Source organism: Lepisma saccharinum, chromosome 12 (assembly GCF_977018435.1).
Source record: "Lepisma saccharinum chromosome 12, izLepSacc3.1, whole genome shotgun sequence".
Classification (NCBI taxonomy): Eukaryota; Metazoa; Arthropoda; class Insecta; order Zygentoma; family Lepismatidae; genus Lepisma; species Lepisma saccharinum.
In genome coordinates, this window is record NC_139240.1 from 65,594,846 (window position 1) to 65,614,588 (window position 19,743).

At 40.0% G+C, this 19,743-nt stretch overlaps 1 protein-coding gene across 4 annotated transcripts in view; it reads left to right on the forward strand.

Moving 5' to 3' along the window:
* LOC145996180 (putative ubiquitin carboxyl-terminal hydrolase MINDY-4) overlaps positions 1 to 19,743 on the forward strand; it is a 92,249-nt gene that overhangs the window by 25,086 nt on the left and 47,420 nt on the right. The window contains exon 1 of one of the 4 annotated variants that reach the window (XM_083132540.1): positions 7,502 to 7,639. The exons of the other annotated variants lie outside the window; for them this stretch is intronic. Within the exon in view, the coding sequence (XP_082988666.1) occupies positions 7,585 to 7,639 (55 nt within the window). The 5' untranslated portion in view covers positions 7,502 to 7,584. Of the gene's footprint in view, positions 1 to 7,501; positions 7,640 to 19,743 lie in introns of those variants that run through there. 4 annotated transcript variants of the gene reach the window in all.

A 19,743-nucleotide genomic window follows, 5' to 3' on the forward strand; every position in this document is an offset into this window, starting at 1 on the left:
GAGAACTTTCATGAGTATGCCCCCAGAAAGTAATTAGTAGGGAGCGGAAGTTGATGAAATGTCATCTTTTTTCTGACATCTCGGACACGATGCCCATTAGATACACACAAAATTACACTTCGTCCAGAACCCAAAAACGGTAATTGTAAAGTGCATTTTTGCATTTTTTGCCAATTTTGAGGGTTTAGGTCATTTTCTCCGATTTTCGGCATTTTTCAGTCATTTTTCGCAATATTCGGTGTATTGTTTCGTCATATATTGTCACTTCTTTCATTTTGGTAATATTCTTGATTCAGTGTATACGACTTTTTTTTGTGAAAGTAAGATTGCATTTTGTTTAATTTCCTTTCATTTCAATTTTTAACCTGAAACTCACAAATTTAATGGTCATTTTTTGCATTTTTTACGTCATTTTTCACATTTTTTAGGACATTCTATAGGTCATATACCTATATTTTTTAGGTCATCAACTGTCATTAGCTGTGTGTGTATGTGTCCAGAGGCATTGTCACGGTGCATCACAATGGCACATGACTACTGGTTTTTTTTCCAGATACATTTTTAGATCGAGTTTACGAAAACACTCAACCTCCTCCCTCCCAGGTATGAGCAATAATCGTATATTATTTTGAATAGACGTTGACAATCGCTTTTTCATATTTTTATGTGTGTGCATATTGATTTCGATAATACCTCTCCACCGTTCTCCAGTGCTCGAATTCTCCCGTCATCCGAGTTGTGAAAATTTCTCTAAAGTACTCCATCCTCGGGCCTGCTTAATTTCAATTTCAAGCGCTGAAAGGTTTAAAGGAAGATTATCTTTTCGGATGGCACTCAAGGGCTAATCACACTTCCGAGCATTCGCACATCCTAACGGCGCTCTGGCACACGGATCTGCAATCAGAATAATCCTATGTGAGACTGTGCTGTCTATTCTCCTTCTTTTTGTTTCGGTTGCTGTACGTCACTTTTTCTAACTCTGTAGAATCGCGGCGATGTTGAAATGGTTTGAAACTAGGACCTCGGGCTTCGTATCGTGTTACGCTGTTCACTTCACCGCGGAAGTCGGCAACCTCACCTCTAATGGAGATTTTACGTCTGAGGAATTTTAATGCGTCTGACTACCATGCGAGAGACCCGGGTTCGATCCCCGGCGGGCGAGAATCAGGATTTTTCCCACCTGTTCAAGCGGCTCCGGCGCCCACCCAGCGTCGTATAAAGTGGATACCTGGAGGAAACTCCGCGGTATAAAGGCGGCCAGGGGCGTGGTGCTGATCACATCACCCCCACCCACCTGCCGTGATCAAGAAAGTGTGGGGCCCTTACTCCACACCCCCTATACGCCTTCATGGCGTGGCGCAAAGCATAGGGGAGGGGGAATTTTAATTATTTTAATCTCGATATGGAGATCAAGAATAAGTTTTGTGTAGACACTTTTAATTAAATTCGTGACACACGGTCTTCTATTTAGTTGTGATAATGAGCTTGTCATCGTATTACGATACGCGTACAAATAGCCAGAGTGCTGACGCATCCATACTTTTGCATTCAGTCAATCAATCCGCTTCATACCCGCCCAGAGTAAGGTTCCCAGATGTCCCGTAAAATACGTGAACGTTTTTATTTAAGGTGTCCCATTGTCCACATAAAAGGTCCCAGGACAAACCTTTGTCTCATATTTCATTGTTTGAAATTATTGGTCGAGAAATGTTTCAATTTGATGTACAGTGTTATAACAGTTTTATACAACTTCGTGGGTTATGTAGTAACATGTAGTTGAAGATGAGCACAAATACATGCTCTTTCCCTATCATTTCTTAATACTATAATTATGACAATATGGAAATTGAACTATCATTGTTGTATTGTTCATGATAAACATTGTTTGTTGCTTGTATAATATTGTGCTCATTTTGAAAATTAATTGTCCAGTATTTTTCTGAAATAATTTCAGAAAAATGCGGGACAATTGTTTCAAGATCTTGAAACTCTACCCAAGGAGAGGCTTAGGAATTAAAGCGATATGTAAATGCAAATTGCATCATCTGTAGTGTTTAAAGTTTACAAAACATTGGTGGCCAAGCGCATTGAGTGTTCGACTCACAACCTTGCCACCAAGAATTCCATTCTACAGATGTCCTCCGTCCGGCTGGAGTGCAAGAGCTAGAAATTCTATTACCTGCGTAATCCGATAGAAGTTCGCTACCGGATCTGAATCGACAGGAACCGCGATTTGTAGAATTGAGACGAACAGCGAGAGGAGATGAGAGCCAGTCTCATCCTGGAAGTGAATAGGTGAAAAACAGCGTGTCTGACCTTAGAAGTGAATCGGTGGAGAATATTGTTTTTCTGATGTTAGAAATGAATCAGTAAAGATGAAAGCATCAGTCTTAGGTTAGAAGTGAAACAGTAAATAGAGCGTCAGCCTCAGGTTAGAAGTGAATCGGTAAATAGAGCGTCAGCCTTAGGTTAGAAGTGAGTCGGTAAATGTAGTGTCAGTCTTAGGTTAGAAGTGAATCAGTAAATAGAGCGTCAGCCTCAGGTTAGAAGTGAATTGGTAAATAGAGCGTCAGCCTTAGGTTAGAAGTGAGTCGGTAAATATAGCGCCAGTCTTAGGTTAGAAGTGAATCAGTAAATATAGCGTCAGTCTTAGGTTAGAAGTGAATCAGTAAATAGAGCGTCAGCCTCAGGTTAGAAGTGAATTGGTAAATAGAGCGTCAGCCTTAGATTAGAAGTGAGTCGGTAAATATAGCGTCAGTCTTAGGTTAGAAGTGAATCAGTAAATATAGCGTCAGTCTTAGGTTAGAAGTGAATCAGTAAATATAGCGTCAGTCTTAGGTTAGAAGTGAATCAGTAAATAGAGCGTCAGCCTCAGGTTAGAAGTGAATCCGTAAATAGAGCGTCAGCCTTAGGTTAGAAGTGAATCGGTAAATATAGCGTCAGTCTTAGGTTAGAAGTGAATCAGTAAATAGAGCGTCAGCTTTAGGTTAGAAGTGAATCGGTAAATATAGCGTCAGCCTTAGGTTAGAAGTGAGTCGGTAAATATAGTGTCAGTCTTAGGTTAGAAGTGAATCAGTAAATAGAGCGTCAGCCTCAGGTTAGAAGTGAATTGGTAAATAGAGCGTCAGCCTCAGGTTAGAAGTGAATCGGTAAATAGAGCGTCAGCCTTAGGTTAGAAGTGAATCGGTAAATAGAGCGTCAGCCTTAGGTTAGAAGTGAATCCGTAAATAGAGCGTCAGCCTCAGGTTAGAAGTGAATCGGTAAATAGAGCGTCAGCCTCAGGTTAGAAGTGAATTGGTAAATAGAGCGTCAGCCTTAGGTTAGAAGTGAATCAGTAAATAGAGCGTCAGCCTCAGGTTAGAAGTGAATCGGTAAATAGAGCGTCAGCCTCAGGTTAGAAGTGAATCAGTAAATAGAGCGTCAGCCTTAGGTTAGAAGTGAGTCGGTAAATATAGTGTCAGTCTTAGGTTAGAAGTGAATCAGTAAATAGAGCGTCAGCCTCAGGTTAGAAGTGAATTGGTAAATAGAGCGTCAGCCTCAGGTTAGAAGTGAATTGGTAAATAGAGCGTCAGCCTTAGGTTAGAAGTGAATCAGTAAATAGAGCGTCAGCCTCAGGTTAGAAGTGAATTGGTAAATAGAGCGTCAGCCTCAGGTTAGAAGTGAATCGGTAAATAGAGCGTCAGCCTTAGGTTAGAAGTGAATCGGTAAATATAGCGTCAGCCTTAGGTTAGAAGTGAATCCGTAAATAGAGCGTCAGCCTCAGGTTAGAAGTGAATCGGTAAATAGAGCGTCAGCCTCAGGTTAGAAGTGAATTGGTAAATATAGCGTCAGTCTTAGGTTAGAAGTTAATCAGTAAATAGAGCGTCAGTCTTAGGTTAGAAGTGAATCAGTAAATAGAGCGTCAGCCTTAGGTTAGAAGTGAATCAGAGCATCAGCCTCAGGTTAGAAGTGAATTGGTAAATAGAGCGTCAGCCTTAGGTTAGAAGTGAGTCGGTAAATATAGCGTCAGCCTTAGGTTGGAAGTGAATCAGTAAAGAATAGTGTTAGTCTGACCCTAGATATGAACCTGTGAACAACAGTGTTAATCTGACCTTAGAAGTGATTCGCTGAAGAGTAGCGTCGCTCTGAACTTAGAATTGAATCGGTAAAAGAAAAGTGTTAATCTGGTCTTAGGGTCTTAGATGTGAATCAGTAAAAACAGTGTGTCAGTCTGGCCTTAGAAGTGAATCGGTGTAGAACTGCCAGTGTGAACTTAATAGTGAATCGGTAGAGAACAGAGGTTTCCTGGGAAGTCCAAACATGGGATCTGTGGCAGGTAATATAGATGTAGCTGGGTGGTAGGAAGTCATATCTCGTGTATAAGAACACATCAAAAAGTTAACTTCTTGCTGTTAATCTCCTTATTGCAGTATCTTACGAAGATGGTGAGAATTTGAACTATTCTTCCGTCATATTCGTTTCCCCATGGTGTCCATAATCTCTACATCAAGTTTCAACGCAATCTGATGCTTGAAATGAGCTGCAGACATTTTATTTTAAACGCCACATTTCCACCTGGTGGTGAAAATTTGTACATTTTTTTTGGCAGCATTCGCTTCGTCCGTTCGAACACAGTATTCTAGGATCGTTATTTCAATATTCTAGGAACTCCCTTTGCGTGCCGTATGAACACTAGCTTAATGTTTCGCGGTCAAGGCCATGGACAGGAAGAGTGAGGAAGGTAGTTACAAATAGATGTGGGAAATGGTTCGGAAAATATACTCTTGCGGGCATAGACGTCCGGAGGATTTTTTTCCAGGGAGGGAAAAGCAAGATAATTTTTCCCAGGGGGTGCAAACGAGGCATATTTCTCCCCACAATAGTGTTGCCTCTTGAAAAAAAACAAAAAAAACAAAACAAAAAAAAACAACACTTTTTCAGATTTAAGTTATCAGGTTCCTGCAACCCTCTTCCAATCTATCTATCTTCTATATATATAAAAATGGATGTATGATGTATGTGGGTTTGTTCGTTCAGCAATAACTCTCGAACGCCGGGGCGATTTCAACCAAACTTGGTATACATATTACTTGCAATCTGGAAAGAAATACTGTGGGGGTAAGACACCCCCGGCACCGCTAGGGGCGGGGGTGGGAAGGGCACATAAAATAGCATTCTGTTGCGTGGCATTTTCGTGTCGTATCCTGCAAGTTATGCTTCCTGCAACACAGCACTGCGAAGTTGGTTGCCTACACAGAAGGTGCGATATTGCTATCCTCGAGCAATTTCAACACACATCACTTACAATCTGGAAAGAAATACTTTGGGGGTAAGACACCCCTGGCACCCCTAGGGGTGTGGGTGGGAAGGGGAGTGACATGGAAGAACAATGAAAACGACCGATATTAGTGTGGAATCCATAGTTTTCGGGTTCCCTAAGATGAATAGTGACACTTCCAATTCCGTTCAACTCCAAGTTCATTTTACACTATAGTTAAAATTCATTATTTTCCTGTCTAATTGAAGATTGGGATAAATAAATACCCGGGCAACGCCGGGCAATCAGGTAGTAGTAAATACAATTACTGTGACTAAAATTAAATATATTTGTGTAATATATAAGTTTATGGTAACATCCATTTTCCAGGGACGTGCCCCCCCCACCCCCTTCTAGACTCCCATGTTTGCGGTGACCCTTGTGCTGGGACATAAGCGACGCAAGCAGTAGCGTGCCGAGGATTTTCGAAAGGGTGTGTTATGCATATATACGAATTATATAGTATAATTTTGTAAATAGTCAGCCCTCATTTGGCCATTTTTTCGTGCCTTTAACGTTATTTCATTTAGGAATACTAGGGAAAAGGGAGGGGTATGACCCCCACCAACCCTCTCTTGAACACGCCACTGGTCGCAAGACTTTTTTGTAATCGATTTTCTGTGGAGATACATTCCACAATGCTTCGTATTTCACTGTAAACTGTAGTTCGTGTCTCCATCAGCCTATCTGAATGGACTTAAAACATATTTTTGTATTTTATAATGTCGAGGATGTGAGAGAGAGCGAGAGACCGCCGACCTCTGTAGCGGAGTGGTTAGCACAGCGCAATACGACGACAGGGGTCTCGGATTCAATCCCGGCCTGGGCATGGATGTTATTTGCGCGTCCCTTCATCATATCATCACTCATCCTCATCCGCGCGATTAGCGAAAAGTAGCATAAAAGCTGAGTTCAGTTGTTTTTAAGTCCACTTTATGCACAGTATGGCTAATCGGGACAGTTTAAAGTGGGGGTTGATTACAAGGCGACGATGTTACCACTACATCATCGGAAGGCCCTGGCAGAAAAGCGAAGTAAAAGAAACCAGATCAATCTTTGCACTGTTTATTTGAAACTCACTAGAGGGACATAGGCATGCGCACGGGGGCAAGGGGGGACAGTTGCCCCTCCTAATACTCTCACTTAGAAATTTAGTGTAGAGAAATCTTTTTACCGTTATTAAACAATATTATTTTCTTTAAAAATAAAGTATTTTAAAGCCGAAGAAAGTTTCAAGCAACCACGTTGGATTTATTTTGTATGTAATTGGACTCTCTCACTTCATTCTCCAACAAATTACTTATCAGTAAGACTCACTTACCTGATGGTAAGAGATCTGTAGGAAGGCCAAGACGGAGATGGAGAGATAACGTTGAGATGGACCTAAACGAAATCGGTAGGGATGGAAAAGAGTATATAGATCTTACTCAAGATATTGACAGATGGAAGGCCTGTGTTGCTGCAGCCACGAACCTTCGGGTTTAAGAAGGCTAGAGAGTTAGTTAGTAAGACACACATTTTATTCGTCAGCCTAGTTGTGGGTCGCAGAATAAATTGGTCATACGTTGGAAATGAATAAATTATGTGCAGTTGTTTTGATTCTGCTGCACGAAATCATGTGTATATGTAAATTAGTCTGAACCACAGAGAAGAGAAATAAAAGGGGGAGGGGAACAGAGAACTTTTGTGCCACGGAAGCTGGAATTCTTCTAATAGAGTGATTTTCGGTGAGTCCGGATACACACTATACACGCCCCTGTTTATACCCATCAATACAATAAAACAGTGAGGTGGAATGAGGTTTTTCTTTCTCCGATTGAACTTTCATCAAGGCTTTTGCCCCCCCCCCCTTAATCAGAGGGTCTGCGCACGCCTATGTTGACCTATATTCAATAACAGCGTTCATCTAAGCAAAATTGACAACCCGGAAGAAGACTTGTTAAAAGATTCGGTTCGTTAAACCGTATCGTCAAAGTTTTAGCCGCTTTTTTTTCTATCACGAAAGTTCCGTCTAGTCTTCTCTCTCCCCACGTCTCGTTGTTTTTTTCCCCCTCCCGTAGCACATTGACCCACTGGGACAGAGTTTGTCGGTTCGCGAAGTTGGGTGGCGACGGAGCGAGCACGTTATTTAGGAGCGAGGCGATCCGTTTCGTCATCGCATCGCATCGCATCGCATCGCATCGTACAAGTATCGATTCTCACCTCAGTCAACCATGACGGGCCGACATCGCTGAGGTGCAACTAGTGAAATACAAGAGGGAAGGAAGTGCTGGAATGAGAACCTGATAATGCACCCCTTCTACCGCCACAGGAACGTCCGTACCTCTCCAACATCCACACCGAGTAAGTATTTCTGCCTCGCCTTTTTTTGATTTCATCCGGCATTGTTTACAACATACGGTTGTTTGTGTTGCCAGGCGGTGTGTGCGTGTATGGCTACAGTGCTGCTTCTGGGTGGGTGTAACCTTGCCTTCATCTTTTTTAGCACACTGAATACCGTAACGGTTTGAGAAATCTTAGGTTGCGGGTTCGTATCTTGCATATGTAAGGCGTGTATGTTTACATTTGTTCTTTCGCCTATTTTATCATTTACATTCTCGTCGCCGCTATTAACCAAGGAAGACAGAAAAGCAATCGTGTGTGTGTGTGCGTATCTTCCTTATTTTGCGTTGCTTTTCTGCCTCTTGAGGCTAAGGTCAAGGATGAAGATGAATGGTGATTAGACAAAAGAGACACTCACTCCGCAGATTTTTTTCTTTGGAGCGGGACAGAGTAAGAATTCATATCCTGTCCTCCGGGCATAGAAACGCTTATTATTATTATTTTCTGCACTATAAATCTTGAAAATAACAGTTCTTATTCCACAAGTGCAAAAACAATCACTTGAAGGGAAAATAGTGTGTACAATTCGAGATTTTCACCGCATTTCCCTGGTCGGGAAATGGAGAGGTTTTTTTTTAAGTTTCGAACGTCAGGATTATTAATATGTCCTTCCCAGATCAGGTCACGCATATAGTTACGGCAGTGAGCATGATTCTAATGTCTCTTATGAAATCATTCTCTCGATTTTGTTGGACATGGCAGTTAATTTCTATATCTGACAGCCTGTAAATCGCAGAAAACAATATTATTTGTAAGAAAATATCGCTACAGTTTCACATTCGAATTACATGATTTTTTTTTAGATATCTCCGCGGGGGGAGGGGAGGGCAAGTGCCCCCTGTTCCTCGCATGCGGGCGCCCTTGCTCACAGGGGAGCGCCCATGTCCAAGGCGTGACTTAATCCCGTAACCTTGTGTGGCGAGACCTTGAGCTGATGTGTGAAAAATTTAATGGCAACCCCAAAGGGGACAAGGTAAGCCACGCCCCTTCCCCCAAGAAACACCTCCACTAGTTTCTTTCTATTTTTTTTTTTAATATTTCGACTCTCAGTATAGAATGGCATCGTTATTACAATATGTAGATATCCGATGGATGTCCCCTGAACACTTGGATATCCTGTGGAGATATGTACTGGATACCTTCTGGATCTTCAGAACTTCGGCACGAATCAGGCCCGTAGCTAGAATTGATCTCAAGGGGGGGGGGGGTTCATGGGTTATCAGGGGGGCGTTGTAAACCAAGTCCATTTTTTTAAAGTTTAACAATATAAAATGAAGGTAAGGTATATGTATATGTGTGTGGAGGGTCATTAAATTAATAATTCTAAAATTTAGGTATATCATACAGTTTTTTATATCTTTTAAGACATCTCTTGAAGTGTTAATTGACTGCTACTCACATCATCCCTTACTACACACTCAATACTACTTTTGATGATACAGATATTTAGGTCATACAAGAAAATGCAAAGTATTCGATCATAGTGCCCACCGTAATACTTTCCACCCCCGGCCGAAGCAATACAACTCTCATTCGTTTCCAAAAATTGGGAGCTTTGACTCAGATGTGGAAGGAATGTGGATGATGACGTCAAAGTCGCAGATTTCTCTGTAAACGGTAGGCCGCAACAGGGGTAGCGAAGGTACAGATAAAAAAAGCTCTCCTATGAAAGTATTTCCCAAAGTCTAGTTAACCTTCTAAACGCTTCCGGCTATTTAGACTTCTGCTCATGAACGAGATGAACATGTACTTCGTGTTCTGTGAATTTATCCTTCATCAAGTTATGAGCAAAATAATATCCGCTGTCAACTTTTCACCCTTCCCTACAACCAAATTATACAATAGTTTTACCTAATGTCATGGGAAGAAGGTTCACGGCACTGCCAGGAGAGCTCCCCTCCTGGCCCCTGCCTGACTACGGGCCTGGCACGAATATCCAAAAGACATTCATTTGATATTCCTTTGACATCTAAATGTGCTGTGTGCGAAGTTAACATTAACATTTTCTCTAATCCTCTAACTTTGTTTTGTGTGTTTGTTTCTTGCTTGTACTGTACTATAGATATAAACATCAGTCGACTTCTAAAATACACTTTTTGCACGGTAGTGATGGCTGTAGATTAAGTAAAGATATTTTATATCAGGATAGACTCAAAACCAATAGATCTGACGTGACAGGAAGAAGTAGACATTTTATGTTTAAAATATGTCAGTCATTCTGATGTTACTTTATCGGGGTAGTGACACATTTTTGTGGAATATCGTATTATACACATCTCGCAATTCCTCTCAACACATCCCTAAAATCTTTATGACTTTGGAGAGTGAAAATCATCTTACTGCTTGCAACTCGAAAGTTATATATAAATTTACTGCATTAACTTTCAAATTGTTTGTGCACCCCTTTCTAATATTTTCAAAGGGCTTCTTACACCCCTTGTTTTAACATTTTAAGTAAGATTCTTTGATAAGGGGACAGTTACCCGTATATATTGAAGGGTGCAAGATGGCCACACGTGCCGACGCACCCAATGCTTTGAATTCAATCAGTCACAAGATTTAGACCCTGAGCCTCCCGAATGCGACTCTGTCACCGTTTGCAACTCACATTTCCTACAGTTCGTTTCCACTTGTATAGTGTAGTAATCGAAGTACTATCATAATGTAAAAACTTTGAGGGGCATTCCTTTTCACACACAAAATTTAAGGTTCCAGACTCGAGATCGGATAAAAATATTCGGTAATTATCCAATAAGGCCCGAACACCTCTCACTCGTTTATTTCGTTAATTTTAGCAATGATACTTACCTATTCTGCATTGCGGAAGATTCCCTAAGATGAAGTTATGCCTTTTCCCATAAAATAGTGTCAAATTTTCATGTTACGAGTCATTATTTGTCTTCCTTGTTCTGCTTGGGTAACAGACAATATGGCGTGCACTCGCCATGGATCATCGCGCGCCGTGCTTGTGTTTTGTCGATTTGGAGTGGGTATGCAGTGTTTCAACCTTCTTAACAGGAAATTACCTACTTTCGTGTTCATTATGTCATCACAAACCATTGACGGATAGCCCGAAAAAAACATTCACGATAACCCCACAAACCATTGACGGATAGCCCCAAAAACCATTCACGATAGCCCCACGAACCATTGACGGATAGCCCCAAAAACCATTTCCTGCAAGGTTAGGCACGTTTGGAAACACTGGCGAGACCGCGTGACTTTCGACGCTCGTGCCATCTGCTGCAGGTACATAATGGAAAAAAGGCATAATGTTACAAAAAATGTAAGTTCCTTACGTAACAAGTGATTATTTCTTGTTCTGCAGCATTCTATGGTGAAGTTTTCAGTTTCCGCGAAAGAAAATACCTCCAAGAACTTCGACAATGCTACAGAAACTGATTTCAGTAAGTAGTAGTTTTCTCCTGTAAATTTGAAGAAATCCGTTCGGGCGATATCGGATATTTACCAAATATTCATAATGAACTGATTTCATAGAATTATGAAGTACTTTGTCGTGTCTGCTAACAAATGAAAAAACCTTGAGTATGATGGCATAGGCTGAATGCATGAAAAGCATTAGCAAAAGTGCGTTATTGTGTGACGCTTTAAAAGATACCTAGGTATAGCAAATTTTTACTTCATTTGTCTGTGAATCATATAGGCTGCAGATGCTAGTAACTTTTATTGTTGAAGTGTGCAAATTATATGCATTCACAAACAGGCGCGGATCCACGGGGAGGGCGAGGGGGGCGATCGCCCCTCCCAACTGCCAGGGTTTTTATACATTATTATTATTAATAACAGTCTACGCCCGACTTTTCCATCCGAGTTAGTGTTGCCAACGTAGCTCTCTTGGAGCCAGATCTGGCTCTTTCGTGCACTCCTTTTCCCCCTGTGCCCCACTATGATACCATCACTGGTTCCGGCCCACATAGACCAACTTTTGCCATGATTATACATTTTGCACTTGACGTGATGTTGTTATACTGGCTGCGTCCCCTCTTATATCCCCAGCTACTTTTTTTTTTGTAGCGCCGTGTTGACGTGAAATTGGCATAATATTCTTATCAAGAAATCCTTTATTTTCGATTTCGTACGACCATGAGATGGGTGATGTCGTCGGATCTAGATGGTGAAAAATAAGAATAAATTGTCATCAATTTAGAGTTAACGGTAATAGCAGCGCCCCACACCTTTGACAACTAACATTACTCTAGGAAGCACGTCGTAAATCTAGCTCCTTGAAAGTCAGTTTTAACTCCATTTAAGGTGTAATTTAGCTCTTTTATGCGCACCAGGTTTGGCAACACTGCCAGGAGGCAAGGAGAAATGCATTGGGCATATTTTTTGATTTGTTATCTTGGGAATATCAAACTTCCGATGGAATAGAAAATTATATAAGCGGGAAGAGGGCAGTTTGAAGAAGTGATTGCCCAGCAGAAAAGTCGAAACTCCCATTTGATTTGATAACTTGATGTTGAAGTTGATTCCCCGTAAGGAATACATGGGATTCCGAAAATTCTTATTCGTCATATTTTTCACAGGTGGTATCTAGCTTAATAATCAACTTTGAAAAACGCTTCGACCTGCCACATGTGGAGAAATTCATATTCTCTTGTACCCCCACGTTTTTCTTCATTAGCATTGCCCATTCCGACGACATTCAAATAAACGCACACATGGTGCGTAACTGTGTCACCTCGCCTTAAGACTAAAATGTTTTGTCTTCTATCACCAAGTTTAACAGGCTCGAGAATATTTTTTATAATATTTGATTAAGCCCAATTTTTGCTCATGGTAGGCCAATTGGAATATAGACCTACAGTTTAAATTTGAGATCCGAACCACTCTGCAAGATGCCTCAAAAGGGGATCGAACCCTAGACCACTTGAAAGAATATGATTTTGTTTTCTTGTTCATTGATTTTATTCCTCATATCTGAAGGTTCTGTTTACCGATAAAGAAACGCTCATCTCTAGAACGTAGTTGGTTCCTGTCTACAGTAGCTACTATATGTTTTTATACAAAACAGTGCAAGCGTAGGGCAGAATGAATTCTCGGTGAGGTGAGGTACCCAACTGAAATTCGCCCCTCCCAACTGTATCTTCTGGACCCGCCACTGTTGACAAACATCTAAACCTTAATACAATTAAAACAATAATAATTTCTCCCACAATTCATTTTGTTATTAACATGGAGTAGGACCACTTTTCGTAGAATTCCTCTTGATCGATTACCTACTAAAGTAAATATCCTGTCCTAATCGTTCTTCCAAGACATAAATTTCGTATATAATAGCGCCTGGTAACACAACTCCAGATCACCTTGAAACGCTCTTGTGATTTAGTCTGACCACCGAAAAAATCTATTTTTAAACTAGGAAAGCATCGCCTGACCGTTATTCCACGCCAGCTGAGAAAAGTTGCCCAGGAGTTCCCTTTTAAATGCCAATGCACCACACCATAAATCTCAACCTGCCAGTCCCGCATTGAATTAATTATATCGGACCGGATGTCTGGAATATTTAAGAATAGAGCCGCATGGTTCAGTCGGAGTGTATGACCGCAGCACCTAGGCGAGACAAATGTAGGTTATAACGTGAAATTCTTTATCGTCTGTTGCTGGAATGACCAATTGCTTGATTCTGCCGTAAATGTCAAGAGAATTCCAAACCCCGTCTCTGTGATAGGGTAGCGTGCTGTGGAGCAGATGTACGTTCAAGGTTGGAATCCTATATAAAGCAAGTATGTTTGTTCCTTTATGTAATTCATCAATCCACTGCTTGTTCCTTTATCTAATTCATCATTTCACTACTCCTATATCCAATTCATCAAGTCAGTTCCTTTATCTAATTCATCAATTCACTGTTTATCTAATTCATCAATTCCTGTTTGTTCCTTTATCTAATTCATCAATTAATTCACTGCTTGTTTCTTTATATCATTCATCAATTCACTGTTTGTTCCTTTATCTAGTTCATCGATTCACTGCTTGTTCCTTTATCTAGTTCATCAATTCACTGTTTGTTCCTTTTTCTAATTCATCAATTCACTGCTTGTTCTTTTATCTAATTCATCAATTCACTGCTTGTTTCTTTATATAATTCATCAATTCACTGTTTGTTCCTTTATTTAGTTAATCAATTCACAGCTTGTTCCTTTATCTAATTCATGAATTCACTGCTTTTTGCTTTATACAATTCATCAATTCACTGTTTGTTCCTTTATCTAATTCATCAATTCACTGCTTGTTCCTTTATCCAATTCATCAATTCACTGCTTGTTCCGTTATCTAATTCACCAATTCACTGTTCCTTTATCTAATTCATCAACTCGCGGTGTATAACGTGTAGCGATTAGAGTGCGGAAGGAAGTATATCGCTCGAGCGCCAGCCAAATAGTTCGCACGAACGACACTAGAGAGCGTACGGAATCGAGAGCTTGGTATACATTAATTAATGTATAAAGTTCGCAAAATTAGATACTTCCGAGTACAATTGTTGTGATCGGGGCATCGGTCTTTAAAACAGAATTTATCGGACCACGGCAGGGCCGCCGACTTGTCAAAATTATTGGGGGGGGGGCTCTGACCACTGAAATAAATTAATGAATGACTCACCCCCTCCCTTTTAAAAAAATAAAAATCACGTCTTCATATAGGAGTTTTTAAGCAGCTATTATATTCCTCATGCAAATGAAATGTAACATGAAAAACTTTTAGAAAATGTTTCAAAGTCTCTGTATGTGTTTTGTTTCTACTCATTTGTTTTTTAGATAATTAACATTTTTATTGAAAAGTATGTATTTACATTACGAGGCCAACCTAACCGTTTTATGCCGGCCTCGGTAGCCGAGCGTGTTGGGTGGTCGACTCAACTCGCTTTGACCCAGAGGTCTCGGGGTTCGAGTCCCAACGAGGGCATGGGTGTGTTTTAATGTCCGCAACAGACATATAACGGGTTGAAAATAACCTTAGTGTTGACGTACCCATAAAATAACGAATATTTACAATATTTAACAGTTTTATTTAATTATTTACATAAATGCTAACACAAATCGGAGGAAAATAGTTTTCCTTTTTTGTTCTTGTTACAATATTTTACTTTTTAAATGTAATTTTGCAATAATAAAAAATAGCATGTACACTAAGATATAAAGTGACATACACAACAAAAACATATGAACATGATTGAAAAATAAAGCAAAAGTTGCTCTACGCACTGGGTTATTTTTTATGAACTCATTAACGAGCGGTCTCAGGTCCAAAATATCAAGCACAGTTTGATGTATGGAGGAGGATGCTGTCTTCCAAAAAAAAACTTCCTTATGTCACGCATGGTAGTTAGAACCACTTTCTTCTGTTTGGCGATATCACCAAGCATGGACATGTGTAAGGAGAGCCTATCGGCATCCAAATCTTGGCGAAAGAATTCTCGCGTTTGATGAAAGTTTGTTGTGCAACTGTTCACAGCTGAGATGCATTCTTTCTCTACGGCTGTTACTTTTTGTAGTCATGTAGATTCATGTCCTTGTTTAACACATGATTTTGCTGTGTCACAGACGTCAGTGTATATTGATTTATAATGCTCTTTTGGAGTGTAGAACTTGTGAGTTTTGGCAGCATCAGGATTTTCAAGTCTCTTAGGGATGTGACGTTGCCGGGGCAATTCTGGGTCATCAACGAGGCTGGGTTTGCCCTCTGTGCATTTCTGCAAGAACTGCTCAAAACCCATTCGCTTTTCTTGAAAGATGTCAGTCAAGTATTTTAGTTTTGATTCCACTTCTGTAGCACCAATGCGTGGAAACTGAATCTTAAAGTTTACCTCTTTAATTGGACCCATCACATGGCAGTAGAGGGAGAGAAAGAAAAATGTCTTGAAGTGAAGCATTGTCTCCAGGTATCCAGCACATTTGATGCTGCGTCAGTAGAACTTTCTTCAGAAAATTTCTCTAAAAAATTGAGAATGTTTTCATAGTTCCTTAAGATCTGTTGCACACTGGAGGCTCTCAACGTCCACCGACGAGGGCAAAGTGGTCGCAGTCCAGTATGGCCAGCCTTCCCATTCACATGAAAAATATTCCTAAATATTTGCATTCTTTTAGGGTATTCCCAAACAGTCTTTAACAAGTCGTTGGCTAAATTCATTATGTCTCTGATTAATATATGTATAATAGTAAATAATAATTATATACTTAGTATATAGTAATAAGTCATGTGTTTTGCTGTCTCCGGTCATAGCCCCCCCTTCCCCCCAAAGTTGATGGTTTAGCGGTCTCAGCCCCCCAAAGTTGTTGGTCTAGAACATTTCAAATGTGTATTTAAAGTTAAGTTCATGTGGCACAATTCAGAGTAAACTTTACAAGAGAAGCAAAATAATACATTAGTTCTTCTTAAGCAAAATTATTTGGGGGAGGGGGGGCTCTGCCCCCACATCGTTAACATTGGTGGGCTCGAGCCCCCCCCCCCAAGCCCCATGGAGTCGGCGCCTATGGTCCACGGTGTCAGGAAGATTGAGTATGCTCCTAAAACTCTCAAGCCAATTTGTGTTCTCAATTCACTACGCGAGAAGAATATCATCTTGACAAACTCATAGAGTTTGATTGAACGCTATCTCCGTAATCGCAAAATGCGATCCACAACAACCTTGCATGACCTTGTGAAAACTGGTCACATAAACTGAATCATGTCCTTGCGATTGGAGACTTTTCCGCAAGTGATCAACCTTCACGTAACGAAATGGGCGACATCATACGCACTAAAAATGCCATAATATGACAATTGCATTTCGCGCCAGTATTATTTCGTGGGTCATGGATATAGCCCGGAATACTTGGTACTAAAATCCCCAAATAGGCAGTCAGAATGGTATTAAAGTGAGGAAAATTGGCAGGGTAATAGCCACTAAAATAGAGCAAAGGCTGGACCTATGACCTGGGATCCAGACCGCCTCCGCTGGGTATCGAACCCGGGACTTCATTACAAGGCGACGATGATACCACTAAGCCATCGGGGAGATACTCAGAAGCTGACATATTTTCGAGTTAATCTAAGAAAGATTTTTTGGAAAATATGCTCACCGAAAAGATTCTAGGGTCAAGTGAACCAAATTTTGGTCAATTTTGAACGTGAGTCATATTGTCTTTCCTAGTGTATAGTATTTGTTTATACATGTCAAAAACTATGATCCCATTGCGATCCCATAAGAAAACTTCTAAGACTTGATGTTGAAATATGTATGTTTCTATGTGCATTTTTTTAAAAAAATCAAAATATAGGTTTTTGAAAAATTCGATTTTCAAAAAAAGTTTGAATGACCTTGAAATTAAAAAAAAATGAAAAGTAGTCATGTGATATATCTACTGTAATTAAAGCTCATAGTAAAAGCAACAATTTGGTTGTTATCCCAACGTTCTACGTCAACTCTAGCTTCATTTATGAGTTTTTTGTGATTGCATGTGTGCCGAAAATTGTGCTTTTTTTTTCCATATTCCAGAGGGTTCTAACTGGATAACTACAACAGATACAAATCTGCAGTTTTTCATACCTTAGGTGATACTTCATGACAACTAAGTATGAATAAAATCAGAGATGGTCACGTTCAAAATTGACCAAAATTTGGTTCACTTGACATGAAATGACCCTCATGGAATTTTAAACACCCTTGCTCAAATATTTTCCAGGGTAAGTTGATCTGTGATTGGAACTCGCTCTATTGTGTATTTCCTCATATTTTGCGTATAATATTTATTTGTTGGCACAAAAATACACATCTTCTAGTGTCTCAATGGAAAATCTTCCGCAATAATTAATGTTTTCCTTGGGATATACCCTTGAGCGTCGCCCACCTCCGTGACAGAGTGCTTATCACAGCGCTATACAACACCAGAGACCACAGGTTCGAATCCAAGCCAGGGCATGGGTGTTCCTTGATTTTGCCTTGGTAAATTTCATCGTGTGATCACTTATCGTTGCGATTAGGAAGAAGTGGCAGAAAAGCGACGCTAAATAGCAAGAACTCAAGTAATCGTCGGCTGACGTCAAAGATTCATTTTTGTGCGTCTGTAGCTAAATTTCATACGCAAAATACGCACATCGCTTCATGCACAGTTTTGCTAATCGGAACTAGACCTACAGTTTAAAGTCAGATACAAACCACTATGTGGCTCCACCGGGTATCAAACCCTGGACGTAATGAAAGCAATACCCAGTAAAAGGATTTTCGAACGACCATGTACAGACTTTCGTGGTGGAGTGGTTAACATTAGCACAGCACGATACGACGCCAGGATTCCCAGATTCGAATCCACTCTGGGCTTGTTTGTCCTTCATCATTATAATCACTCATCCTCATCGTCGCGATTATCCAAAAGTGTCAGAAAAGCTATGTAAAATATTCTAATTCACTCTCTCGATCAAAAGACCTCGTATTGCTGAACGCAAATGCAGTGGTGAAAATGGAGAGGAAATATATATTATCCTGCAGGGTTTGCAACCCGCTATCCGTTTGTGAATTTCTGGTGGCATACATGCAGGCGTTTTGATTTCGCTTGCATAGAATGGACAACTTTTTCACTTTTATATCACGTCTCTTCTTCGGTAAGCACAACAGCTGTAAAATCCATTAAGTTCAGGTGGATAGTATCCATCAATAGGATTTTTTTTAGCATAAAGGTTCGATGTCATAATACATAATACATACAAATTCCCTATGAAAAAATGGAAAGTTTCACACAACATTCACAAAAATGACTTCTCCCTTTGAAACTGGAATCTTCATACATGGATAATTTCACTTCTGAGACTGACTGAGAGACTCATAAGAAAGGAAATATGTTTCTTGTGTACCTAACAAATAAAATAAAGTATGATGCTACAATTTTAACCTATTTTCCGCAAACTAAGATGAATTTACGGTATTGCACGTACAAACTATTGATTCGATTAATAATTTCTCACTTTAAATATTTGAGTGGTTAACATAGCGCGCTACGACAACAGGGGCAAGGGTTCGAATCCCGGCCTGGGAGTTCTTTGTGAGTGTCCCTTCATCAAATTCATTATTTCATCACTCATCCTCATCATTGTGATTATTTAAAAGTGGCAGAAAAGCGGGTAAAATAACAAAATTCAATCAATCAATTTAAATATGTATTTGCACATTCAGATGTATAAAGTTTATGACGATTCTTCGTTTTTACTTTCTAATATCGCACATTTTTCTGTAATATAGTTTTCCTTCACATTATTATTATTTTCGATTTTGTTTTTCTCACGGAAAAATAAATAAAAAATGGAATTAAAAGTTACATACTTATTGATCTTCCTGGTCTACTCGCCATTATTTTGACAGCTCTAAGAACTCTTTTATACAGGGTGGCGCAAGAAGAACGCATGTTTTTTTAAATAAGTGTAGCGTCGTTCATTTTCAAAATACAAACGTTTTATTAACATCAAAACCATCGGAAAGAAATACAGTTTGGATAGGTATGCAGTGATGATTTAAGTATGGAAGATGGTGTCGGAAAGATGACGTCATTGTTGCTGTCCCCACCACGTAATCTCACGTTTCGGCGATGTCTCTTGGCCCCCACGCTCCCCAGATTTGTCTGCCTGCGACTTCTTTCTGCGGAGTTACCTCAAGTCGAAAACCTCGTTCAGTCGACGAGCTGAACGTTGCCATTCGTGAAGGAATTACAGCTGTGCCAGACGAAATGTTGGCAAGGGCAATGCGGAACTTTGAGGAGAGGCCCCGGATGTCTGCAGCAACAATGACGTCATCTTTCCATATTTAAAACATCACTGTATACCAATCTAAACTGCATTTTATAACGATGGTTTTGGTGTTAATAAAACGTTTGTATCTTGAAAATCAACGACGTTACACTTATTCCAAAAACATGCGTTCTTTTTGCGCCACCCTGTAGATAATAGAGTACCCACTCTAAAAGCCTGCAAATTTTATTTTCCCATATCGTCTTGAATTCCTTGCCGTCGTTGACTAGTGAATAAAGAAAGCAAAAAGTGTGGGGTTGGTAAGCCTGAAATCATAAGTTAATATAAAA